General features: G+C 59.9%; 1 protein-coding gene across 1 annotated transcript in view; it reads left to right on the top strand.

The window, feature by feature from the left end:
* ITGA3 (integrin subunit alpha 3) overlaps positions 1 to 26936 on the top strand; it is a 39722-nt gene that overhangs the window by 4999 nt on the left and 7787 nt on the right. Inside the window, exons 2-15 of the mRNA XM_034755909.1 lie at positions 15824 to 15951; positions 16523 to 16605; positions 18563 to 18806; positions 19328 to 19411; positions 20438 to 20645; positions 21404 to 21597; positions 22339 to 22427; positions 22811 to 22947; positions 23694 to 23780; positions 24005 to 24072; positions 24745 to 24881; positions 25213 to 25359; positions 25897 to 25994; positions 26229 to 26394. Of these exons, the coding sequence (XP_034611800.1) occupies positions 15824 to 15951; positions 16523 to 16605; positions 18563 to 18806; positions 19328 to 19411; positions 20438 to 20645; positions 21404 to 21597; positions 22339 to 22427; positions 22811 to 22947; positions 23694 to 23780; positions 24005 to 24072; positions 24745 to 24881; positions 25213 to 25359; positions 25897 to 25994; positions 26229 to 26394 (1870 nt within the window). The remainder of the gene's footprint in view (positions 1 to 15823; positions 15952 to 16522; positions 16606 to 18562; positions 18807 to 19327; positions 19412 to 20437; positions 20646 to 21403; positions 21598 to 22338; positions 22428 to 22810; positions 22948 to 23693; positions 23781 to 24004; positions 24073 to 24744; positions 24882 to 25212; positions 25360 to 25896; positions 25995 to 26228; positions 26395 to 26936) is intronic.

The following is a 26936-nucleotide window of genomic DNA, read 5'->3' as shown; positions in this document are numbered from 1 at the left end:
CTCTAGACATTTAAGGGCTGGGTTTTCAGAGGTGCTGAGCTGAAGTCAATGGGAGCTGAGCGGCTCTGGAGATCAGACCTTAAGCATCCCAAGCTGGGCGTCCAGAGGTAAGAGGCAACTTCAGCAAATCAGGCCCTTGTTTCCCCAGCTGTGAGATGGGAATAACAATGCTCATCCCCTGCGTAGTCCTTCGCTGTCCGGCGAGCACTGTGTCCTCTGAAGAGGGGTTACAGATGCTGCCAGGTGGTGGTGGTGGTATTTTGAGGGGACCCGAACCAAACGCCCTCAGCGGAGGCTGAATCTCTGACTGATCCGACGATGTCCCAGGATGTGCTGTGTTCATTCCCGCCCCCTTCTCGCTAGAGCCTAGCGACTCGGGCAGACGCCTTCGTTGAGCCTTCTGTGATGGGGTCGGCTCCCAATTCTGGAGAGGTTCCCGTTCATTCAGATCTCCCTCTCCTCCCCTCCAGTCTCTGCTGCTCCCTCTCCCATTGCTTTACGGGCATGGCGGGGGCTTTGCCAGGGCCGTTCTGAGTGTGTCAAGTTTTAAACAAGAGGCAGTTCAAATAGAGATTCAATGACAGGAGCATCAGAGCAAGCCCGGTGCCTCTGGCCCCATGCCAGATTGCAACCTTGCGATCTGCCTTGAGGAAGGGGTGCCAGGTAGCTGCCCGCAGCGGAGAGCGAATTGGGACTCCAAGGGGGTGTCTCGGCTGCCCCAAAGGGGGCGTTCGGAACGTGGGTTAGTGAACGCGGGTTCACGTTGCCGTGAAGACGCAGCAGCTCAGGTTCAACCCCAGCCTACCCTTGAGGCTTGAACTCGAGCCGCTAACCTGAGTTAAGAGCGGAGTTGCCCTGTTGTCTTCTCTGCTGTGTCAACGCAGCCTGAAAGTCTCCATCCCTCCCAAGGTCAGGATGGGCGGTAAATTCCTCTGCCCCACCAAAGGCCTGGCCAGCTACACTGGCCAATGAGTAGAAGTGGGTGGAACCTGGGCCCTTCCGACCCCTCCCCGATGGATAGTCTTCTCCCACGGTTGAGGTCCTGATCTGACCAGCGAGTTGGCATCCTTGGGCTTTGCACAGCCCATCTAGGCGTTTGGTACCTCCTGTCCCCCTCGTGTCATGTTCTCACCAGCAGGTGGGCTGCTGCCCAGGGAACTGCTGCGAGAGATTCCGCTTTCTCCACAACTGGACTGGAAATGCACATCTGGATCCCGCCTCGAGAGCAGAGTGAGGGCACCTCGTTTGCAGGTGCCCTCCCCGTCCCTGCCCCGAGCAGGGGGTAGCTCACTGACCCTGAGCATGCCTCAGGCCCTGCCCTGAAAGACTAGATCGGGCAGCAGCAAGGGTAGGTCCTTCCCTGTGCCCAACTGCATCAGCCATTGGGGGGGGTTGCTCCTGTGAGAGCTAGGCTAGTAATGTGCTGGGGAGGGCCCGTCTCTCAGGGAATGCACATCTGGACAGCAGGACCTAGAGATGCTCTCTTGGCATTCCTGGTGCTCAAGGCAATGACAGCCTATGCAGGGGTGAGACTCCCTAACCGTGGCGGACTCCTGGCTGGTATTTGGAGGGCTCGTTGGCTCTGTTACCCCAAAGCCGTGAGAAATTAGGCCTATGGATCTGGGGGGGGGAATCTAGGAATTGTCCAATTGATCCATCCCAGCCTCTTCAACACCGGAGGCTACTAAGGAAGGTGCACCAAACCCTAGCATGCCTGGCCTGTGCAAAGCTAGACAGTGCATTGGTGGTGGGGGTGGGGAATTCCTGCCTGACTCCATGCCCTGAAGCATGAGGATTGACCTCCACTTTAATAGTAGCTGTGGAGTTCTCTGGTCCAGTCCTTCTAGATGGACAATGTAGCCCAGTGGGTAAGAGGGTGGGATAGAGGAGACCTGGCTCTGCTCTCTCCATCTGCTCTGTGTGCCTCTGCTCTCCCCCCTCAGGCCTTGACCATGGGGTGTCTCAGAATGGCCGCCCAGAAGTGGAAGCATCCAGACGGTGAGATCTTCAGGGCCATCTCTCTCTCTCTGGCTCTGTATGGCACCTGGTACGCTGGGGCCCCGCTGTCTGCTGGATACTGTAGTGTAAATAATAAAAGTGAGCCCGGGGACGCAGTGTCTGGTCGTCGCAGAGATGTTCTTTTTTTTGTATCTGCAGTAGCAGCAATTGTTTAATTTCTCCGGAACCCCCTCCCCACTCCTCCAAAGAGAATTTTGCTAATTCAGGAAATGCTTTTACAAGCCTTTTGCAAATAGCCAGAATTCACGTGGCTGTCAGTCATGAACTGCCATTTCTCACTCTCCCTCTGCCCCCGCCCATCTCTTCTAGTACTTGGTCCTGCTAGGGAAGGCAGGGGGCTGGACTCGATGACCTTTCAAGGTCCCTTCCAGTTCTAGGAGATGGGATATCTCCATTATTATAAATTATTCTGGGGCTGGAGCCCTTCCTAAAATCACTAGGTGCTTAAAAAGCTGCCCATCACCTGCCTTCCAGCCATCTCCTGGCTCGCTGGCAGGCCAGTAATGCGTCCTTTCCAGTAATTACAAAGCCTATAAACTGATTCACTCTCTTTATCGTTGCTCTGGGATAGTGACAGGGGATTGTGAGCTTCAAGGAAGAGGCTTTTCCTTTTAGAGGAGCGTGGATCCATTTGTTTCTTTAACGGGATCGATGGTAAAAAACCCCAAGTAAAGCTCTGCAATATAGGGACGGGTCTGCCACAGCGTTCAGCGAGGAGGAAGAGAGTGCGTGTTGGGGATGAGGATTGGTCTGGACTTACTATCCGGACAGCGGGTAAGGGAGGAAAAAGAATTGAGGAACTAAAATGCCAACTCTGAGTAAAGCAGCCCTGGACTGATCAGGGTGCTGTGATGATGGGGATCAGAAGGGTGAGAGGTACAGAGTCCTAATGCACGCGGATGGTGAAACCAAGGCCTGGCCTACACTAGGAGAATGAGGTGATCATAACTACAGCACTCAGGGGTGTGAACAATCCACAACCCTGAGCAGTGCAGTTAAGCCAACCTAAGTCCCTGTGTAGCCATTGCTAGGTTAGAACATAGGAATGGCCGTACTGGGTCAGCCAGCTCGCCCAGTGTCCTGTCTTCCAACAGTGGCCAATGCCAGGTGCCCCAGAGGGAATGAACAGAACAGGGAATCACCAAGTGATCCGTCCCCTGTCGCCCATTCCCAGCTACTGGCGAATAAAGGCCAGGGACGCTCAGAGTATGGGGTTGCATCCCTAATAGCCCTTGATGGACCCATCCTCCAGGAACTTCTCTATGTTGATGGAAGCGGGCCGCTGTGGCGTTTTAAGTGTAGACAAGCCCGGAGAAAGTGGCAGGAGGGCAGGCGCGGAGCGGAGAAAACAAACCAGGATGCGGGGTGAATCGCGCAAGATTCTGGCTGGGTTCCGCTAAGCAGCATTCATCCGAGTGGGGCTGGGGATCGTGGGAGAGCGGCCGGGATGGATCAGGCGGGGGGGATGTCTGTATCCAAGCTGATGTAGGGCCTGTCGCTCTCATTTTAGATCACCTCATTTTTTTCCTCCCTCTCTCCCTCCTGTCTGTCACTCTCCTTCCCACTCACTTTGGCCTTCGGCGCAAAGTGGCAAGTGAGGATTTCCCGAGTGACGGATGAGCTGGACCCAGGGCGGCGGGGTTGGGGGGCAGAGTCCAGAGTAGCTGGAGGCCTCTTGGAATCAGGACTGAAAATAGCCCAGATGGCTGCTAGCGCAGGGGCATCGGGGCTTACTGCATGGGGGTGGCAGGGATTCTTGGGCCCCCTGCCCCACTGTGCACTCAGCCCCATGGCTTCCTGCCGGTCTGTGTGCACGGAGCTGAGGCCGTGCGAGGTGCTTCCTTGCACCGGTCTGCCCAGGACACCAGGGCTTGCTTTGCTCTGGCTTGTGCGTGGAGGGTGACAGCTGCACAGTTCAGGGATTGTGTCACGGTCTCCAATTCCTTTTTTCCCCCGGGCCTGGGCTCTTGCCGGGTGGGAAGATGCTGGGCTACCACCCCAGAGGTGGCTACATCTTGGTGGTGGGATTGCCGTTCGTAAAGCGCGTTGGGTGAAAAGTGCTCTAGGGCTGTAAGATCTGCGCATTACCAGGGGGTGCTCGGTCCCTTGGGTGGAGGTGGCTTGCTCTACTGAGAGCCCAGGGCATGACAACCGTCTGGCCGAGGAGAGCCGTGCCTCGTGTCCAGCCCATTGTCCCGCTGTGGGAGCGGGGCTGGCACAGCCGGCACGATCCACGCCCCTTTGGCTTCTCCGCTGCTCACGTGCTCCTGGCGTGTCTGGCGCTCCCCACGCTGTCAGGTATTTGGGATTTTTTTATAGACAGGAGCTATGGGGAATGTCAGCGATTGAAGCGTGTGCCGGCCTGCCAGGCATGCAGGGACAGCACCCAGCCCCTGCCTTGAGCGAGAGATGGGAGAGGATTCCATGGGCTGGGGCCTGCATCCCCTCCCCACCTGGCTTCCCTCCCGCAGCCAGGGCCTGTGGGGGAGTGAACGCTGGTCCCTGCCGTGCCAGCCAACACTGGATCCAGGGCAGGGAGCGGCAGGGGGGCTGGAGTGGGGGGCAACTTCTTGCATTCCTGCCTGCTCCCTTCCCCGCACTTCCAGCATGCGGAAGCCCTGCCTGCTTCAGGGTGTGGGCAACCCCCTTTCTTCCCCCTCCACAGATCAGCAAATCCTTCGGCAGCCTCCTCCAATGGGTGCCTTCCTCCTGGAGGATTAGCCCCCGCTTGAGGGATCTGTATTTACCCCGACAAAACCACCAGCTCTGTCTGCCCTGCACCCCTCAGGATTCCCAGCCATGTCACTCCCCCAGGAAGGCAGCTCACGCAGGAATCTTGCCTGCTTTCGGTGGGCTGTTAATTCCTGGCGAGCAGGGATCCAGAGAGGGGGGTGTCCGTAACCGAAACACACTTTCCTTCCCCTCCCCGCCCCAAATATCGGAGGCTTTTGGAATGGTTGGATCTGGGGCCAAACTCTTCAATGAGTCCCGCACCTCACCGCCCTGCCAGAGCCAGGAATAGAACCCAGGCGTCCTGGCTCTGTCGCTATGCTCTAGCCACTAGACCCCACTGCCCTCCCGCAGCCAGGAACAGAACCCAGCTCTCCTGTCTCGTCGTCTGCTTGGAACAAATCAAACGAAACCCCTAACTCTGAATGAGGTTGAAGGGGGCTCTCTCCTACATCAGGGCTTGTCATCTGCGTACGTTTCCCCACCGTCTGCTTCCTCCGCACCCCCACGCCGCAGCTGGGGCTTCCCCATTCCCGGAAGGAGACCAACAAACTTCTGGGGCCGGGGCAGGTGGGAGGACAAAGCTTTAACCACCCGGCCTAAGGTGGCGGCTGGATTTTCCCCGAACGTCCTCGCCAGCGACCCTGCCGGGGCCAGAGGGGAAGAGCATCTCCAGGCCTCCCTTGGCAGGGAGCAGGCTGAGGTTGGAAGGGGTAGTGGGGGCGTACTGTCCGCCTCCACCCCTGACGGGCTCTCTGCGGGTTGAGCAAACTTCCCCATCCTCCCAGTGCTGGTGAGCATTGCAGAACCCAGCCTCTGATGTCCAGGGCTCAGCCCCTTGTCCTGCGTCTGGGCTGCGGCGGCAGGTGGCCTAGCAGGAAGGGGAGCCGGCCTCAGAGCGGCAAGGGGATATTTCTCTCGCCTGAAGGCCGGGCGGCAGTGGCAAGGATCAGACGGTTCCTCCCACTGCTAGCATCCCGGTGGGCCGGGGGATGTGTTTATAAGGGGGAGAGGAGTGAGTGATGGCCCTGACGCGGGGAGGAATGCGCTCGCTCCACGCCGGGCGATTCACGTGGCTTTAATGCTAGATTCTCCCCACCCCCCGCCCAAGCCAGGACCACCCACTTCGGGGTACAAGGGGAAGTCAGTCTCTGCCTTTGCGCAGCCTGGAGATTCCCCTGCTACCCCTTCTGCGGGGGGGCGGGGTGGGGGGAGAAGAATTTGTTCTCTGCGACCTTTTGCGGCTTATGTGGGAGCCTCTGTCCTGGGCCAGGCCCCCCCTGTGCTAGGTGCTGTACAAAAAGCCAGATCCTGCCCCAAGGAGCCAACTCCAGAGGTGGCTGAAGCCAGATCGGGGAGCACAAGGGAACAATGAGTCAGTAGCAGTCAGCGGTCTCCGATCGCCCCACTGCCTAGGTTACCTCTGCCTTGCTCCACGGATGGACACCCCCCCCCCCCCTCCAGCTCCACCCTGGCCCCCTGCTCCTGGGGTTGGGAGGCGATCCGCGGGCATTCAGTTGTCTTCCTCTGGGGGAAGATGAAGAGGCTCTTCTGAGGTAGGGTGACCAGACAGCAAGTGTGAAAAATCAGGACAGGTTGTGGGTGTGGGGGTGTGTGTAATAGGCATCTATATAAGACAAAGCCCCAGATATCAGGGCTGTCCCTATAAAATCAGGACATCTGGTCACCCTATTCTGAGATATTTCTAGGGCCTCCATCAAATTATCCAGCTTTCATAGAATATCAGGGTTGGAAGGGACCTCAGGAGGTATCTAGTCCAACCCCCTGCTCAAAGCAGGACCAATCCCCAACTAAATCAGGGGCAGGGCAGGGCAAAGCTGGCATCATCCCCCCCCCATTTCACAGACGGGAACTGAGGACAGACAGTCTGAGTAACTTGCCCAAGGTCAAACTGGGTGTCTGTGGCAGAGCAGGGAATTGACACCAGGCCTCCTGAGTCCCAGGCTAGTGCTCTAACCACTGGACCATCCTTCCCTCTTCAGTTGCTTTCTGTCGAGGGTTAGTTTAATCCCTATTTCTGCAGCCCCCCCCTTTCCCCCCCCCCCCACTCCACCCCTACCACCTTCTCCTGGGGACGGGAAGCGATCCACATGCATTCAGGCTCGATTGGCATTGGATCTAGTCCCAGAGCCCCCCTTCTCTGCCCCCCCCCCCCCAGGATCCTACACCACCTCCTCCTTGGTCTCTCAGCTGCCTGGGAGATGTGCACGGCCCCATTCCCTGTTTGGAGTCGTTCTTGTCCTTCGCCATGTGCGGGTGGATAAGCCCTGGGAGGAAGGGATTTGCTTTATCTTGCCCTGCCAGATGTGTGCCTGCATGTTCCTGCGCGGATGGTGCCCATCCCCTCTGACATCGCGGCCGCCGCTCTCTAAGCCCCACGGCTTCTTCTGCTGATGAACGCCCCGCCATCTGCTTGTGGCGATGATGTTAGTGTCCTCGATGCCCCGGCGTGGGGCTAGTGGTTAGGACCCTGCACCCTTGGGTTCTGCTTTTGGCTCTGGGACGGGCCGTTGTCTAGTGGTTAGAGCGGGGGACTCCAGGACCCTGGGGTCTAGTCCCAGCTCCGCCACTGACTGGTTGTGCGACCTTGGGTGAGTCCTTTCCCCTCTCTGTGCCTCCGTTTCCCTTTCTGTAAAATGGGGATAATAGTGGCTTACCTCCCACAGAGGAGGGGCCTGGGTGAAGCTGAATTCCTTAATGGCGGCAAAGGAGATCCTGGCCTGGAAGTAGCTGGAGATGGACAAACTGCCCTCTCGCCTCCCCTCCCGTCTCGCCTCTTGCCCAGCAGCTGAGGGGCCGATCTCCAAGCAGATGTGCTATTAACTAGTGACGGCCGGGGTGAAGCTGTGGCCCGGCTCCTCTCTCCGTGCCGAGGGCTTGGCTTGGCTCCAGGGCTTTATTTGAACAGCTCGCTCTTGACTTAGCCGGCACCAGGCAGCCTTTTCAGCCCGGCTCCGCCAAGCAGTTGCCTTGGAGCTGGGTTTTCTTCTTGCTGCACGGGAGGGGCCCCCTGACTCCTGCAGGCTGATTCCTGCTCAACCCGCGTCTCCTGCTCTGGGGGGCAGCTGTTGTGGGATGGCTCCCCCCGGGGGAGGAAGGTTCTGCATGGGCCCCTGGCCCAGGTACTTTGGCCCCGGCACATCCTGGCTGGTGGGTCCTGCTTGCCCTGCGCCAGGCCACTTTCCAAGACTGCCACCCGCCTTCCCGGAATCCCCACCCCACCTCCTCCTCCCAGGAGGCGCATGGGGCCCACGGGCAAAGCCTCACGCAGGGGGGATTGATAGGTAGAGAAAGGGGTGGTGCACTTCTGGGCCCACCTGGCCTGGGCTGAGCCGCTGGGCAGGGGAGGAGAGCCTGATTTCTGTGATGGGTTTGGGTAGAAGCCTCTGGCAACTCCTCCTGCCGGGAGGTTCCCCAGATCCCTTGAGATGGGCCAAGCCTCTGCTGCTCGCTCGGCTGGGGCGCATGACGGAATCTGACGGTGCGATCTCTGAGCGCTGGTTCCCCCCACTGCCAGCCAGCAGCCAGGGCTTCCTTCCTGGGCATGCCAGAAACCACTTACCGGCAGGGCCCCTCCCTGCGTCAAGGTCACGGAGCTGGGGCCCGGGCCCGGGCTGCTCTCGGCTCCAAGCGAGCTCCCTTTGGTTTCGGTCCTGGCCGCAGTGGGTAGGAACCCCGGGCATCGGCTCCCTCGAGAGAGCTCCTTCCAGGCCGCTCCCCTGTGCTCCATGCACCGAGGACGCTGGGTCTGGTGTTAGCGGGTCCACCACGGATGCTGCCCTGGGGCGCAAACACAGACCACTCAGAGATGTCAAGGCCAGCAGGGCACATCATGATCATCTAGTCTGACCCCTGCAGGCTGCAGACCCTCACCCACCCACTCCTGCAACAGGCTGAGTTACTGAACGCCTCAAATCATGATTGAAAGACTTCCCGTTACAGAGAATCCACGATTTACTCTAGTTCAAACCAGCAGATGACCCGGGCTCCACGCTGCAGAAGGCGGCGAAACCTCCCCAGGGTCTCTGCCAATCTGACCTGGGGGGGAAATTCCTTCCTTCCCGATCTGAAATCTAGCAATCGGTTAGACCCTGAGCATGTGGGCGAGCCCACCAGCCAGACACCCGGGGAAGAATTTGCGGTAGTAACTCAGACCCCTCCCTGTCGAGTATCTCCAATGGCCAGTGATGGCACATTGGCTGCTAGTTGTCATGGATGGGCTGTGTACCGTTGTAGGCAACTTCAGCACACCGTCCCCGCCATAAACGTATCAAGCTCGGTCTTGAAACAAGTTAGGGTTTTGTTTGCCCCCCACTGCTCCCCTTGAAAGACTGTTCCAGAACTTCACTCCTGTGATGCTCAGAAACCTTGGTCTAATTTTAAGCCTAAACTTATTAATGGCCAGTTTGTATCCATTTGTTCTTGTGCCAGCCGTGGTCCTTAACTTAAATAACTCCTCTCTCTCCCTGGTGTTTATCCCTCTGATGTATTTATAGAGAGCGATCGGATCCCTCTCAGCCTGTGTGTTATGCCAAGCAAGCCAAGCTCCTTAAGTCTCCTCTCGTAAGGCCAATTCTCCGCTCCTCCGATGGCCCTAGTAGCCGTTCTCTGCAACTGTTCACCTTTCGCGCCCGAGGGGTTTCTCGTTCCGGGGCGGGGAAATCTGTCCTCAACGCTTATTTCACCAGCACCCCAACCCCCAGAGGCAAAATGTGGGGGCTCAGTTTCGTGGCCTATTCAGCCCTCTCCCCTGAGCCTGACTCCCCGGGAGCCATTAATCCCGGCTGCAGTGGGGGGGTTTCATGTGGACACTGGCCCAGCTCCGGTTGGACTGAGAACCCCCAAACTCCTCTCACCCAAGAGCCATCCGACGGGAGCAGCCGGCAGTCGCTACCAATGCAGGCTCTGTGGGAAGTGGGGGCGGAGAGAGAGTTCAGGGGCCACTCCCCTGGTTTGAAGTCCCCTGCCGTGCCGTCGCTAATGTTTCCATCTCTGGGTGCCCTCTCCCTGCTATGGTGTTCTGTCCTGGTGGCTTCCCGGCCCCAGCCAGTCGCTAGAAAGGTCTCTGATGACACACGCTGACTTGTCTTGCTCCCAAACCTAGGCGCCTCTGTGCTCTCAGCTGCTGTGTCTGTGCCAAGCTAGTAGGCAAGGCTCCCGGGCACGCGATGGCATCGGGCAGCAGCCTGAGAGAGCGGCAGGAACATGGCTGGCTGACATGTGGACATGCATCTGCTGGGGGAAGCAATGGGTCGTTTAACCCTTTGTAGCTGGGGCTAGAGCTCCTTGCCCTGAATGGCAGTGTGTTCCCTGTAATTGCCAAGAGCATCAGGCATATGGACTTGTCCTGCCCGGCGGGCTGATCTCTGTGGAGAACCCTGCTTGCCTGCTGCTGTCCGGTGGCAGGGTACGCGTTCCCTGCCTCAGACAGATGCATCGTGGGCCTGCCTCCTGGCCATTGATTCGCAATCACCCTAAGCTTGCAAAGTTTAGTTCTGGGTCTGAAATTCACCTTTGGCAGGGGTGGGTGATTCAGGCCCGTCCCGAATTCCTCCTACGGTACCTCGCTCTCGTGGGGAAGCCACCTCAGCACCCTGCCAGCCCCTTCCCAGGCACCAAATACTGCGCTAAAGTACCCAGCTTGGGAAAAATAAAGCAAGATCCGATCTAGGAGCCCATGCCCTGGTGCATCTTGGAACAAGTTCATGATGGACTCAGAACGGCCGCTCCCTCGTGATGGTCAATTTCCCCTGCAGCTGGTGTGCTGGCCACCTTCCTTAAATGGCTCTGTGCTGCTAAGCTGAAAAGACGCAGTTGCCCCTGCCCCCCCTTGCCTTTGCACTCCCAGTTGGCATGGGGCCCTGGCACAGGGAAGCTGACTCACTCCCCTCTGACCCTGGCATCCTGTGTGTGTGAAGCTGGAAGTGGAGTGACTTGTCAGGAAAGTATTTCCCCTCCTGAGCCGTGGGCACCTGAGTCACTCGATAAGCAGGCCGCTGCTATCTGCCTGCGCCTTCCAGCGAGTCCGCGGCCCCGTACGCAAGGTGGACGTGCCGGGACTCGCGCAGGAAAGGGAACGGCAGGTGGGTGAGCAGGGGAAGATCTCACCTCTTCCATCTCAGAGCTCTGACTCAGAGCTCGGCTGCACCCCCTGCTGCTCCAGTGCAGAGTCCAACTCGGCCTGGCTGCTTTCCACCCTCGCAGTCCCAGTGCTCTGGGAAGGTTTAAATTTATCCCGCAGAGGTGGGGGGGTCTAGTCCAGGCTCTGCCGCCGCCTCCCCGTGGGACCTTGGACAAGTCACTTAATCTCTCTGGCTTCTCTCCCGTTCCTCCAGCAGGGTGGGTCTGAGACCCTTCTCGGCCGCGTCCCAATATCGCCCAGCCCCCTTGGCTCTGCATCTCGGCTGGAAACACGTTCCTCTCTTGTGTTCCCCTCCCCCACCAGCAGCTCTTTCTCCGTCTGCCTCTCATTTGGCTCAGGCTCGCGTGAGGTACAGCTCGCAGGGTAGATGCTGGAGAAATCGCAGCTGTGGGGTAAGGAGAGAGAGATCTACACCGGGCAGCACAAGGGGTGCATAGCCAGGGTGAAACTGAAAGACACACACACACATATCTAGGATATTAAAGGCTGTACGTCGCCAACACCTGTGCAAATAGAACTGAACGGAGAGGAAGGATGGGCCAGTGGTCAGGGCCCTAGCCTAGGACTTGGGGAAACCCACATTCCTGCTCCATCTTGGGCCCAGATCCTCAAAGGTATTTTAGCTCCTCACTTCCGTTAGCCTCCCCGGGCCTCAGTTCTCACCTGTAAAACAAAAACAGCGGTGCCCAGCCTCCCTGGAGTGTCATGAGGGTACATACAGAGACGATTGTGAGGTGCAGATGTTGTGGCACCGGGACCCATCTAAATACCTTAGACAGACAGGTAGAATTTTAATAACTACCCTCCCCTCCACCCTCAGGCTGCCGTCCATGCCATGGGGTTGGAGTAGTGCTATGACAGGCGGGCGCCAGGCGAGGACCAGAGCTAGGTGCTGCCCGTGGGCCACTTCCTTATAGCAATACAATACTCGCCACCATGGTCCAAGGAGTTGCTCTTGGTTTACTGGTTGTGGGTTGGCCAGGCCATGTGTGAATGGGGTCCCTACCACCGAAGTAGTGGCTTAGGGTTGGGCTTGTTAGTAGTGGCTTGTTGGGCTTCTCCTGCTGTTTGAGCCTAACAGCTGTTAGGTGCCCAGATGCTACGGTAATGGGCACAGAGCACACGTTTAAACACAATGGCGGCTCGACTCCCAAACGTGCTGGCTGGAGACTCCTTCTCTGCTAGTGCCAGGGCAGGGGGCACTGCTGTGTTCCCACAGTCCTTACTCCCTGTCAGCTGGAGTTTGCGATCAGAAGAGGAGGCTGTCCCCGTTTATACAGCAGACATGGGTTCTACTCCAGATTCTGCCACAGACTCCCGGGGAGACCGAAGGCAAGTCACTTAATCACTCCGTGCCTCAGTTTCCCCATATATGTGTGGGTCTAGTAATATTTCCCTACCTTGCAGAGGGGGCTGTGAGGCTAGATCCATCTGGGTTCGGGAGATGCTCCCATACTCCTGATATGGAGTTAGCTGGACAGAGAGATAGAAATTCCCCTCGTCTTGGCTGGACTGGAGAAGATGGGAATCCGATCTAATCCCCACTTGGTTTTAGGCTTGCAAACCCAGAGTGAGATTCTGCAAAAGCCAAGCCATCCTGGGATTCTTTGCTTTTGATCTCCATCCAGCATCCGGGCCAGGCTGGGTGGTCTTCCCATCTTCCTCCAAGGTGGTGGACCGTTGCTGGAACCTCTGGAGAACCGAGCTGTAGATGGAGCCTACTTCTGCAGAAGAATGTAAATAAAGCCGCAGCTGAAGTGGTTGAATATTGAGGGGTCTATACATTTCCCGGCAGTGCGGTCTCACCCTGCCCTAAACAGGGCCAGATTAACCTTTTGTGGGCCCAGTGCCAAATATATTTGTGGGCCCCCATGGGGGCAGTGGAGCACGGCACAGGGGGGTCGGTCCCTGGAGTGAGGGGCCGGCCAGGGGTATGGCGTGGCAGGGGCGGCCCCGCTCCACCCAGCCCAGTGCAAGGGCACTGTTTTTTGCCAGATGGACAATGTCCTGCCCGACCCTGTGCTGCCAGCATGCCCCTTCCTGTCAGGATGGGCCTATGCCACGCCCCACAGCCGCCCCACCCAACACCCTCCCCCCTCCGACTCCCTGTGGCCCGAGCCCCCCTGGGCTCGCTATGCCCAGCGCCCCCCCCAAGACCTTCCCACAACTGCACAGCGTCCTGCACAACACCACCCCTGCCCACAGCCCCACCACAACTGCCCAGCACCCCCCACAGAACCCCCACTCCCTAGTGCCCCAACACACACATCTTCCCCGCCCCCTCACAGCCCAGCACCTCCCCTCCCCCAGACCACCCAGAGACCCACTCCCCCACACCCTGCCTCCCGGCCGCACTCCCCGGCCCTCTGGGAGGCAACTGTGTGTGGCCTGCCCCAGCCAGGCTCCCTCAGGACCCACTTGCCTGGAGGGGCCCAGCCAAGCCCCCCCCCCCATTGTCCCCTCCCCCTCGACTGCCGAGACTGGCCAGGCTTCTGCCCGAGTCCCAGGTGGCTCAGCTCCCGGGAGGCAGGCGGGGCCCCGCAGGTGGTGAGAAGCAGAGACTGCCCGGACCTGGAGGTGCACTGGGGGCAGAGAGGAGCGCTCAGCTGGCCAGCGGGCAGCCGAGAGGAGCAAGTGATGGGGGTGGGGGAGCCAGTGGGCTGGCAGGGTCTCAGGGCACAGGGCAAGCAGAGCATGGGCCCAGCTCCATGGCGCCCCTAGATGCCATTGTAAACCCGGTACTGGCCCGAAACACTTAGGCAGTGATTTGCCGTTTAACGTGGAATTCTACCTCCTGAGAAGTGACTGTAAAATCAGCCACCCAACCTGCCTCATCTGCCCCCCCCCCCCGTGTGTAGCGGGGCCGACAACAGGAAGTTTGGAAGAGATATTAACAGTGGGGCTAGGGGCCTTCAGTGATCTCTGTTAGAGGTCAGGATGAGACCTCCATATGGGGCAGGTTACCCCACAGTTGCCCACTGTGTGGGGCAACCTTCCTCTGATAGTGACCACTGTCAGAGACGGGATACTGGGTTAGCTGGATCGTGGGTCTCATCCTGTTCCCACGGTCTGGTCTGCCTCCGGGTTTAGTGCCAGCGCAGAGAGAGCGGTGCAGAGAGATCCAGGGAGGGCTGAGAGCATCTGTCTGTGCAAACCTTCGCTGTCCAGCACGGGGCTATGACGCCGACTCCTTTAGGGGGTGCCTGGTGGGATGGAATGTGTGATTTGACTTCTGGTGGGTGGATGCCACCTGCCATCTCACACAGCAGAGGGGCGACAAACTCCTCTGGGGGTGGGGGCAGGAATCCACATGGGACCAAATCTCGGCTTCTTCCCTCCCTGATGCCTCGTCCCTCTAAATCATATGCAGCCACCTAATGGGGAGACATTGAGTGGTGGGGGCAGATAAATTTGTAATGGTGACACCCAGCTGTCTCCCTAGTGGGGCCCCGTTCCTGCATCACCTTGGAAGTGTAGCTGCTAGGAACCGCTTGCCCTGCTCTGTTCCTCGAGGAGGAGGATGGTGCGAGGAAGGTTGGCGTTTTGGGGCGTAGCTCCCCGTCCTGCATGAAGACATCTCGGTGAGGTGACCAGGGGCCGGCTGAAGTGTTGTCAGGTGCGACCCGGCTGACTCTCCCTGAGGCGCACAGCCGGCGGAAAGGGAGACATTAGCTGCAGTGAATTAATATTGAGATGGGCACTTCGGCACCCCCCCCCCATGCACACACACGTAAATAGTATGTATCCATGGCAATGTAGCTTCCTGCTGCTGCTCCCGCCGAAACAGGGAACGAGTGAAATTATGTAAACAGATCTAGAGTGTAATAGTAATCTCAGCGCTCGGTGATAGACAGTCCGACTGACGCTGGAGCACTGGGGCTTGGGGGATGAACCCTCGGTGATAGACAGTCCGACTGACGCTGGAGCACTGGGGCTTGGGGGATGAACCCTCGGTGATGGAAAGTCCGTCTGACACTGGAGCAATGGGATTCAGGGGACAAGCCCTTGGTGATAGACAGTCTGACTGACGCTGGAGCACTGGGGCTTGGGGGATGAACCCTCGGTGATGGAAAGTCCGACTGACACTAGAGCAATGTGGTCAAGGAACAAGCCCTCGGTGACATACAGTCTGACTGGCAATGAGGTTTGGAGGACGAGACCTCGATGGCGGACAGTCCGACTGACGGTGGGGCAATGGGGCTCGGGGGACGAGCACTCCGTGACAGACGGTCTGACTGACACGGAGATGGGCTGTTGACAGGAGAATGCCCAGCTGATCCTGGGGCGTCGTGGCAACGGGCAGAGCAGGCTGGTTGGCCTGTTGCAGCTCCGGCTGCATTCAGGAATAGCTCCTGCAGTGCTGGTCCCTGGGGGAAAGGCCCACGCGGGCTTTGGCGTGGATTGCTTTGGGGCCTGCGTGCAGAGACTCCAGTCTGCCTGCTGCAGCCACTGCCAGCACGGCCTTGTGACAAACAGCTCTCCCGTTGGTGAGCAGCCGCGTTCCCTCCAGGCCTGTCTCTAGCTAGGTGTTTGTACACGCCTCGCCCAATCTCAGGTAGGGCCTTCTGGCACTACCGTAACAATAGGAACAGGGGTCCGAGCCCCCTTGTAAGCTTCTTGCCCGTTATGCGGCGTTGCTGTGTGCTGTTCAGCGGCAGCCACGTTCCACCCCAGAGGTGGCTGCGTTTTGCTGCTGAGTGAAGTTGATTCACTTTTTGCTGCCTCGGGGTGTGGGTGTGGGTGGGGGAAGGAAGGAAGAATTTAACACTTGCAAAGCACTGTGAGATCCCGGAGGGGGGGGGGGGGCGGGCGGGAAGGCCGCTCCAGGGAGGGTGCAAAGCACCATGCTCACACAGCCGTAAACGCTGAACAGATTCCCAGGCCCCTGAGCTCCTTTGCTGTCTTTGGCAGGCTGCTGACCGGAGCGCCCCAGGACGTAGCGGCCGGGACGGAGAATGCCACGCGGACGGGGGCCATGTACTCCTGCCCCCTGAGTGTCTCCACGAATGACTGCGAGCGAGTGGACATTGAGGAGAAGAGTATGCGAGCGCTTCTCAGCCCCCTGCGCCCCACCCAGGGAAACCCACCCCCAGCCAGCCTAGCAACTTGGGAGGTGGGGGTTAAATCCCACCCGTCTTGGGTGATGCTCTCCCTGCGGGGATGTTGCTGTCTTCAGACTCCAGACGGGGGAGCCACCGGGTGCAGGGAGGGTCCTGTTAACCATTTAAGAGCTGAACCCAAGCTGGAAGGGAGGAGAGAACAACCCCTTTCTCACTGTATACATGTCCCCACTGCTCTGTCAGTGCTCGCCCAGCCCTGCCCCATGGTAGCATGCTCTCCTGGGCAGGCAGCCCCATGCTTTCCCAGTCCTGGGCTTCCCCTATGCACTGTCCCATGCTCTCTTGGGAAGTTCAGCCCCTGCGGTGACCCACTCATGGCAATGACAAGTGCTGCAGAGGGCTGGGGGGCTCCAGCCTGCCCAGGAGGGTCTCTTGCTGGAGGGATTCATGCCCTGGTTGCATTGTTCGAGGGCTGGGGCATGAGAGGGGGAGGTGGCTATGCATTCTCATGTGGTCACTGCTCTTTGTCTCCTCTGCTCCGTGTGCCCAGGTGAACCACAGAAGAACATCATTAAGGACATGTGGCTGGGGGTGACCATCGCTAGCCAGAGACAGCCCTCGGGGAGAGTGCTGGTGAGTGTGGCCTGCTGGGATACCTTGGGGGGGTTTGGTGGGGGAGCTTGTCAAGAGCCTGAGCATCACACCTAGGACACGATTCACCATTGCACATGCCTTGCACAGCATTTACACCAGTGCAGGGCAACTACAAAATGAGAGGGAAGGGAGCGTGGCCTAGTGTTTAGAGCAGGGGACACCAGGCCTGTTTCTCCGCTGCCAGCCTCAGTGTCAGGCTTCACACCCATGCAAAGTGGGTGGGAAATGCCCCCACGCCACTCGCTTGTGTAACCAGCAAGACATGGTGCACGGCGGTGGGGACGCCTGGATTCTATTCCTGCCCCGATCTTGACTATGGGCAAATCACTTGCCTCAGTTTGCCCATCTGTAAAATGGGACTAATAATACTGACTGCCCCTCACAGATTGAATTAATGAATGGATGAGGAGGGGCTGCAGAAGAGCAGTATAATGGAGCAGGTCACACCTGCAATTACACTTAGTATAGAGGTGCAGCCTGTGGAGACTACAAGTCCCAAAATGCAATGCTCCAACTTGCTTCTGCTCGGAGCATTGCATGCTGGGTTCCGTAGGCTCTGTGGGCAGTGCCCCTGCATTAAAGATGAAGGCGATTACCCTTTCGTTGCAGAGGTGTCGCTCTCTCTAGGGTTTGAAACCATGCAACTGCTTCCCTCTCTCTGCACCACTCTCTCCACCCCTCCCTCGCCAAGGACCCCGTCATAGCATATGGTTCCCAGTCGTTCCTTGTCGCTGGGCTTTTGCCGAGCGAGGGTCTGGTTTCCAGATTGCAATGGCAGCCTGGAGGAAACCAAACCAGGCCAACAGCCTCGGTGCCAGCCGCTCGGCCTGAGGCTGCGTGGGAAAGAACATGAGACAATCCAGAACTGAAAGGGGAAGGCAGCCCCCGGGGGATTCAGAGCCGAGCAGGGCTTAACCATTGCCTGCTGCAGATCTGCTGAGGCCTCTCTGGGCTGTCTCTGGGAGCTCCAGGGCCCATCACGGGGATAACTGGGCTCTGCGGGAATCTGTGGGTCTGGCTCTCCGTTGCCCAGGTAGAGGGTTTCCCGGTCCGATCTGTGGTACCGTCTGACACCTGCTCTGCCCTGTGTAATTAGCGTCTGAGGCGCAGGGCGATGGAGAATCAGCCCCATAGACGCCTGTAGAACCCCACTATGGCTCACTCGCTCTCCGATGCCTTTGCTGGCAGGGGTCCCAGGCCGCTCCTAAGCTCGCGCTTCCGGTTCGAAACCCCAACTCAGCGGCTCAGGCAGGGGGGCCAGACCTGGCAGAGGTCCAGGGAGGCTAGCGACCCCGCAATGGAAATATTGTGGGGGCTCCCCCTGACTCCTCCTATCCCTCTGCCCCTACCCCCTTTGCCGGAAGCTTCCCCCCACCGCCTCTGCCCCCCCTTTCCCCAGGGATTCTAGCTCCAGACCCATCTGCCTTTTTTAAAGCACATTTGCGGCTGGCGTCACGGCCCTGGGGGCTGATGTCTATGCCGTATCCACGGCGGGCCATGTTCACCCCTGGTGTAACTCCGTGTGCTCCCCTGAAGGTAACTGAGCACCGGGACGGATCTGACCCAGAGCAAAGAGAGCGGAGCGTCTGCTTCACCCACAGGCTCCGTGCCAACCCCCCCTACCCCCCCAGCAGGTGTGTAACTGTGGGATATCAGGAGTATATGGACTGTCGCTCTCACCTGAAGTGGTTGGAAGTGGGATATTGGGAGCATATAGACCTGGAGTAGCAGGAATGGGATATAAGGGTACATGGACTGCTGCCCTCCCCTGATCTGGCAGGAGGTGGAATATCTGGACTAGTGTATCTGGAGGTGGCTAGCTCTGGCCCATTGGACTGACCCAGGATACCAACCCCTGTGCGGTAGCCCTAGTGCCCCGCGAGGCCCGGACAGCAGCGTGCTCGGCACTCACCCAGTTTGCTCCTGGCTTCCCCAGGCCTGCGCTCACCGATACGCCAGGGTCCTGATGTCTGGCAACGAAGAGCAGCATCGCATGGTGGGGAAATGCTACGTCCGCGGCAATGACCTTCAGCTGGAGCTGGCAGACGACTGGCAGACCTACCACAACGAGATGTGCAACTCCAACAACGAGGAGACTGGCATGTGCCAGATGGGCACCAGCGGCGGCTTCACCGCCAACACCGTCTACTTTGGGGCGCCTGGCGCCTACAACTGGCAAGGTCAGTCCCACTGCCACCAGCTGCTTTGGCTCTCCCGCCCCCCACCCCGGCACTGCCCTTCCCCCAGCCCATGTGCCTGGACCAACACGGCCTCTCTGGGTACGCCTACACCGCAAGAAAGACCCGCGGCGCGGCCGTGGCTGACTCGGGCTGCGGGGCTGTACAATTGCAGTGGAGATGTGTGGACTTGGAGAACCCGCAAGTGAGGAGGATCCCAGAGCCCTGGCGCCAGCCCGAGCCCAAACGTCTCCACGGCAGGTTCCCGAGCTAGCTGATCCAGATTGAGACTCACTGCCGCTGGGTTTTTATCAGTGTAGACGCACCCTCGGTGTGGCCACACCATGAGTGTCCAGTGGCTCTGCTAGGGGCGGAGAGCTGGTGGGGATGGAAAGGGGCAAGGAGGCAGCACCGGTATACAGAAGCGGCTGGTGCTGGGGAGGGGGATGGAGAGAGATTCCTGTGCTTGCTGCCGCCACCTGCCTCTGGTTTGAACTATTCCGTGTTTCCCTCCCCGGCTGCAGGGACGAACTACGTGCTACACCGAGAGAACTGGGACCTGGTCGACTTCTCCTACCCCAACCATAACAATGGCAACATCTACATAGGTACCTTCCGCTGCGTCTGGAAGGGACGTTCCCCCGCCCAGTCCTCCCCAAGTAACAACGCGGGGGGCGGGGATAGAGAAGGGCAGCTCTGCCACTGTCTCCCTATAGGACCCCATGGCAAGTCAGGCAGCCGCTCTGTGCCTCGGTTTCCCCAGGTATAAACTGGCTGTCTGGTGTCCTCATTGTTCCTACGGGGGGAGTTCCCATGCGCCTGTGAGTCATGCCACTCAGGTCCAGGCCAGCGGGGTGCTTCGCCCATTGCTGTTAGCAGGTTGAGAGCCAAAGGGAATCCCAGTCTGATGCCCCTTTCCCCACACACAGATGCTGAGATGGGAACTGGAACGGGGAAGCACCGTTCAAGCCCAGATGCTTCCCTGACCCTCTGGGGCTGGCAGTGAAATCTCCCCCTGGGCCAGGAGGAGGCTGGCGACGGTCTCGCTTGCGAGGGCATTTGCAGCCTCTGTGTCATGAGCTTGTTGGGCCTCAGTCCACTTCCCAGCATCCTCGGCGCCAAACCCACTGCTGCTAATTGTCCCCTCGGCTGTTGGCCTCAGGAGGGAGACCAAGGGCTGCCTGGACCAGAGACTGCTCATGCCTAGGGTGGGTCCCTCTGGGTCAGGGCTAGGGGGGCTGCTTGCCCTGCTGCTAAGCCGCCTACAAGTGCACTGGTGGTACAGAGAGGGCGTCAGCTGGCCAGGGGATCAATCTGGCATCTCTGACAAGCATCAAGAGCCTGATCCAAACCCTGTTTAAGACTCCAGTGGGCTTTGGAGCTCTGGCCCACACGACTGTGTCCCCACATGGGTCCATTCAGGTTTGGGACCAGGATTGGCATCAGTTCTGTGTCCATACAAAGACTCCCACGCTGGGCGATGCAGCTGTCTGTAGCTGCTAGCTAGGGTCCGTCCCAGCTATGCGTTTGCCTGGGATCCCCCCAACCCCCCCAGGTTGTGATTTCCCCCCTGCCCCCCAAGTGAGGGGCCCTGCAGCTCCCAAGGCCTGACGCCTGACCCCACCACTCTCCAGGCTACACGGTCCAAGCCGCCAGCGCTGTCCTGCACCAGAAGCAGGTGACCCTTGTCACTGGAGCTCCCCGCCACCAGCACGCGGGTGCCGTGTACCTGCTGACGGACGTCTCCCGCAGCACCTTGGAGAGGAGCCTGGTGCTGCCTGGGGAGCAAGTGGGCTCCTACTTCGGGAGCGCCATCGCCCTGGCGGACCTCGATAACGATGGGTGAGCTCTGCAGGCCCGTGAGTGGGAGTGGCCCAGGGAGAGGGGTTCCCCTGCGTGACGGAGACCTGTATGGCGTTGTGATTCCATGGGCAGACCCTGGATCTCAGTAGCTTGGGGGGTGTCTCCATAGCTCATAGCTTGGGTTCTCTATAGCCCATAGCTTTGAGGTGGGCCCATAGCTGGGGGGGGATCTCCATAGCTTTGAGGTGGGCCCATAGCTTTGAGGAGGTCTCTGTAGCCCATAACTAGGAGGGGGATCTCCATAGCTTTGAGGGGGTCTCTGTAGCCCATAGTTGGGGAGGATCTCCATAGCTTTGAGGTGGGACTATAGCTTTGAGGGGGTCTCTGTAGCCCATAGCTGGGGGGGATCTCCATAGCTTTGAAGTGGGCCCATAGCTTTGAGGGGGTCTCTGTAGCCCATAACTGGGGGGAATCTCCATAGCCCATTGCTTTGAGGAGGGCCCATAGCTTGGAGTTACATGGCTCTGTATCTTTGAGGAGAGGGATCCCCATAGCTTTGGGGGGGTCTCTGTAGCCCTTAGCTTGGGGGGATCTTCATAGCTTTGGGGGGGTCCATAGCTTTGGGGGATCTCCATGGTCCATAGCTTTGAGGGGGTGTCTCTGAAGCCTGTAGCTTTGGTGGGGGGGTCTCCATAGCCCATCTCTTTGGGGGAGGGTCTCCAGAGCACTGACCGAGTCTGATCCACCATCATAGTCGCCCTTGGCCCTGACCCCGCCCTTCCTGTCCCTGCCGGCAGGTGGCAGGACCTGGTGATTGGGGCCCCGTACTACTTCGAGCGGAAGCAAGAGGTGGGCGGCGCTGTATACGTATACATGAATGAGGCTGGGAGCTTCCAGAACCAGTCCAGCCTGGTTCTGAAGGGACCCAGCAACTCGGCCTTCGGCTTCGCTGTGGCCAGCATCGGGGACGTCAACCAGGACGGCTTCCAGGGTGCGTGGGGCTGCCCCTCCCACTCGGGGGGGGGGGCCTGTGATGGGAGACCTCGGGGCTCACTGGGTATCTGGGGGGCACTGCAGTGCCATGGGGCCAGGGAGTTATAAGGGTAACTCTTGGAAGGGGTAGCTGGGAGGGTGTGGTGGGGGGTGAGGTTGCAGGGCTTGGGGTGCGGTAGGGTTTGGGGAGCTTGGGGTGTGCTGGGGGTATGGGGTGGGATTGAGGGACTCTGGTGTGTGTATGGGGGGGTTTGTGTGGGTATGGGGGAGCTCAGGATGGTGTGAGGTTTGGGAGCTATGGGATGGCTCGGGGTGGTGTGGGGTTTGGGGGATTCAGGACGTGGTTTGGGGGTATGGGTTGGCTCTGAGGTGGGATCAGGGGGCTCTGATGTGCGTGGGGTTTAGTCTGGGTGTGGGGTGCTCTGGGGGCTGTGTAGGGTTTAGTCAGGGTATGGGGGGTGGGTGTGAGGGTTGGAGGGTATGGTTGGGGTGGCTCGGGGGTCATGTGGGGTTTGGGGGATCCATGGGAGCAGAGTGGAGGTATGGGGTGGCACTGGGGGTTGGGGGGCTGGGGTGGTCTGTGGGATTGGGGGAAATGGGTGGCTCTGGGGTGAACTGAGTTTGTGGGGGGGGCTCATGAGTGGTGGGGATTTAGTGAGGGGGCTGGAGATGGCTTCTGTGGGGCTGGAGGAGCTGGGGTCTCTGGGGAGCTTGTGTGACCCTTCGCCTCTCCCCACAGATATCGCCATTGGGGCTCCCTTCGAGGGCCCCGGCAAGGTCTACATCTACCACAGCAGCTCAGGGGGGCTGGTGGCCAAGCCCCGACAGGTAAAGGCACCTTGCGCACCCCCTTGCTCCCCCTAGGGGGCGCTTTGCAAAGGGAGAATTCCATTGGGCGGAGCCAAGTCCTGGCCAGGGAGAGAGATGGGGGTGGGGGGGCATCTGGCACAGTCCCTCCCCCACCAGGGAAGCGTTAGCATCAGGAACAGGCTAGGAAATGCTCCCCTCCCTAATCTGTGGGTGGATGATGGATATGGGATGATCCTAGAAGGGTGCGAAGGAGGGGGAGACACATGGGGAAAAGGCAATTGGGATTCCCAGGATCTTCCCAGGGTCCTGCCCCAAACCCCACTGAACTGCTGGCCCGGGGGGCGGTGGTCCTGGAGCGGCCGTGGGTGACTCCCTTTCCTCCCCCATCCCCCGCCCTGCAGGTGATCAGCGGGGCAGAGCTGGGCCCGTCTGGCATCCAGACCTTCGGGTACTCCCTGAGTGGGGGGCTGGACGTCGATGGAAATTCCTACCCCGATCTGCTGGTGGGGAGCTTGTCAGAGCAGATAGCTCTGCTCAGGTAAGGGGGGTTGGGGTTGGGACAGGGCATGCCACCAGGGCAACCTTTCCCCTGCAGGGGCGGGCCGGGGGTGGCTTCTTAGGGGCGGCTGCTATTCTGAGGCTGGTCTCTGGACTCACAAGTACAGGGGGATTGTGTGGGGCTCAGCATGGTGGGGGGCTCTGTTGGCATCAGTGGGGATTGAACCTGGGACCTTCAGCAGAGGCACCAGCTGCTCCGCTTGAACAGGAGCAGGTGTAGATATGGGATGGGACTGGGAGGGCTCTGGGGGTGGCGAGAAAGGGAGACTCAGGGCATTGCGCGACTGCCCCCTACAGGCGCCAGTGGGGAGTTCGCTCTCCGTGGCCCATTCAGCCCTTGGCCAACCATCAGTCCTGACAGGGACAGGGCTGGTGCCCCAAATCTCTCCGTGCTCATGTCACCCAGGCCCCCTGACCGGACAGTGGACCTCTTGCAGCCACTCCTGTCTTGGGCTGCATTGAAACCAGGGGAAAGGTTCTGTCTAGCCCTGTACCCCAAGATTTTGGGTCCCCTGAGCCGCGGAGGGGCCTTGAGACTGCCCTCGCCGCCCCCCAAAACCCTCCAGTGTGCCCCCCAAAGCCCACCCCCTGCTGGGGAGGTGGGAGCCCTGACTCCTGCAGAGCAGGGTGGCGTCCAGCAGCTCTTGGCGCTGGTGGGCAGAGTTGGCGGCAGTCCCTGCTGGGAGGGAGGCTCGGCTGAACTCGTCCCTTTCTCTGCCTGCCCAGAGCTCGACCTGTGATCAACATCTTGAACAAAACCTTCGCGGTGAGCCCCAGCGTGGTGGATCCGGCCAAGTGCACCTCAAACTCCTGGTAAGGGTCCCCCCAAAAATGTCATCCACGCCCCCCGATTGGCAGGGCCCCCGGATGGCGCCCCGGGGCTCATGGGGCTAGCTCTGCCCTGCGGTCCCTGTGCCCGTAGCATCCGGGCGGGGTGTGTCTGTGGCCAGAGCGACGGGGATGCGTCTGGGACCCTGCCTGCTGGCCCCGCCCCATCCTGCTGTCACTGACCAGGGCCTCCTCTCTCGCCCCCGTAGCATCCAGGTGCAGATCTGCTTCTCCTACAACCAGAGTGCTGGGGACCCCAAGTACAAGGAGCAAATCAGTGAGTGGGCTGGAGAGGGAGAGGGTGTGAGACGCACTGGCGGGTGTGCGCTGCAAATTGTGTGTGCACACGCCCAGTGTGAGCAAGGGTGTGCGCATGCAATGGTATATATATGTGTGTGTGTGTGTGGCGGGGAGGGGACAGCAAGAGGCAGGGAAAAGGCAATTGGGGGAGGGGTTCCCGGGATCCAGGGGGCTGCCCCTATAATCATTGAACTGTAGGCGTGGGGGGAATGCAGCAGCAGTGGATGTCTCCCTTGCACGCAATGGCGGGTGTGTTCATACAGGAGCACTAGTGGGTGGATGCATGCAGTGGTGTATATGTGGGCGCACACGGGTAGGTCGTGCAGTGGCGAGTGTGCAATGGTGAGTGGGTTTGCACATGGGCACTGGTGTGTGTGTTCGGTGGTGCATGCGCATGCTTGTGTACTCGTGTAATGGGTGTGGGTGGGTGGGTGCACTTGTAATGGTGCATGCAGTGGTGTGTGCGTGTGCACGTGCACTAGTAATGGTGCATGTACGATGGTGTGTCTGTGTGTGTGCCTATGTGCAATGTAAGCATCAGTGTGTGTGCATGGCCAGCGTTTGCCCTGTGTCTCCATGGGGTCTGGCCACCCTGCTGCGGGCGGGAGGTATGAGCCCGTTCTTCCCCCCCCACTCCCGCTCTCTCCAGACCTGCTGTACACCCTGGAGGCTGACAAAGACCGGCGCCCGGCCCGGGTGAGGTTTGCCGGGACCCACTCCGCTGTTTACAAGGGCGTCTTCACCATGCCAACCACCAAGTGCCATGACCTGCAGCTCCTCCTGCTGGTGAGTAGAGGGCAGCGCAGACCGAGCTTAGCACAGGGCAGCGCGGGGAGGGTGTGACCCTGTGGCAGCAGGTGATAGACAGCTGGGGCTAGCTGTTCCGTGGGGCTGGGGTGTGGAGGGGCCTTGCAGGATCTGGGAATAAAGAGCCAAGGGAGGGGAGGGTCTGGCAGCAGAAAAGCCAAGAACCCCCTGTCTAAATCAGGACTCAGCGTGCATGGGGGGGCCTGGAGGCTCCGGCCCCCAGGGAGCCCCAGTATCTGGGTCTGATCTGCGCCGGCCGGGGCGGGATCGCCGTTCTCGCCGGCAATGAAACCCGCCGTCCTTCCTGCAGGAGAACATCCGGGACAAGCTGCATCCCATAGCGCTGCACATGAACTACGCCTTGGAGGAGAAGCCCAGGGACTTCCGGCTGGGGCCCCGCTCCCTCCAGGCCTTCCCCGTCCTGAATGAGGATCAGCCCCGGGAGAACCACACCGAGGTGGGCCGGGGCTGCCGAGCGACAGGGAGGGGAGGGAGCTGGGCCGGGCCGAGGGGAATGGCGCCTCTGCAGCGCCTGCTTTAAGGGCTTTGAACTTGTTTCTGCTGTAGGGTGTCAGGTGGAGAGGCTTGTGGGGATGGGGTTTGAGCAGGGGACTGGGAGCCAGGACTCCTGGGTTCCATTCCTGGCTCTGACACTGGCTCCATGTGAATAGGAGGGAGGCATCAGTTGCTTGGGTAAAACCTACCTGCCTCCAAGTCTCTGAGGCCCTGCCCTGCTATAGGGAGGTTTCTAATGGAAACACGTTTCTATAATCCACACTACCGCTGGGGTGTGCCACATCCCTGCTTGTAGCCGGGACAACTACAGGATAACAACCTACTGCTGCCGCTGGGTGGTGGAGTGCCTCCCTCAGCTCAAGCGGCGGAGGTCCCGTGCTTTAATGCTGACGGTCTTGGGCTCAGAGCCCGCCAAGCGGGGTGGGTTGCCCTGTGCTGGTTCGGGGCAGCGCGCGTGAATGACCCGTGCCGTTGTCAGATTAACTTCCAGAAAGAATGCGGCCTGGACAACAAGTGTAACAGCAACCTGCAGCTGCAGTGTGCCTTCGTCAACGAGCAGAACCAGCCGCTGCCCCGGTGAGAGAAGGGCAGAGCCTGCCCTGGCACCGTGCCCCCTTCCCGGGCACACGGAGCCAGCTCAAGGGAGGGAGTTTAAAGCATCCCTGCCTGGACCCTGCCTGCTTCGGGGGCGGGGGGGCTCTCTTTCCCGGTGGGACCCAGAGAAGTTCCCCTCTTGTGGGGGGATTGTTGCCCCCTGCCCGTGTGGCGGCCGGTGTCCCCGTGCTGAGCGCTGTCCCTTCTCCGGCGCAGGCTGAATGGGACCCAGGTGCTGCAGTACAGCCGGGACGTCAGGAAGTTGCACCTGAGCGTCGACGTCACCAACGCCCCCTCGACGGGCAGCAACGGCGAGGACGCCCACGAGGCCCTGCTCAACATCACCGTGCCCCCCACTCTGCTGCCCTCCTCCGTCCGGCCCGTAAGGAACCCCCTTCCCCTGCTGAGGGAGGCTTCCCGCCCGCCATGGCATCCTCCATCCAGCCCCCCTCCTCTGTGCCAACCCCCCCCCCGCTTCTTCCTCCTCCCGTACCCCACCATTGCCAGCCATCCACCCGGCCCCGCACATGGAGGAGCCCTCTGTCTGTCTGTCCGAGCCCCAGGTCGCTTTCTGTCCCGGTTTAAAGCCCATGGGGAGGGCAGGAGGGACGCGGCTTGTGCCCACCGCTGAGAGGTGCCGTGCTCCATCAGGGCTGGCGAGGGGCACCCGGTCGACGTGCAGCCAGTTATTGCGGTGGGGGCGGGAGGGGGGCAGGCAGGCGGCCTGGAGGCCAAAGCCCTGGCTATGGGCTGGGGGGTGGGATATGGGGCTGGCTTTCCCTTCTCTCAGTGCCCTGCTCCCAGGATGGGGAAGGGGGCACCCTCGGGGGTGGTGGGTATCAAGGTTCAGGGCCGGCCCTCAGGCGCGTCCTGCTCCCAGATGGGGCAACTGCTTCTCAGGTAGAGGTGGGTGGCTGGGGGGGT

The sequence above is a fragment of the Trachemys scripta genome, chromosome 23 (assembly GCF_013100865.1).
Source record: "Trachemys scripta elegans isolate TJP31775 chromosome 23, CAS_Tse_1.0, whole genome shotgun sequence".
In the NCBI taxonomy this organism is placed as follows: domain Eukaryota; kingdom Metazoa; phylum Chordata; order Testudines; family Emydidae; genus Trachemys; species Trachemys scripta.
The sequence above is the reverse complement of the archived record's forward strand: the minus strand, read 5'-3'. Positions and strand labels throughout refer to the sequence as shown.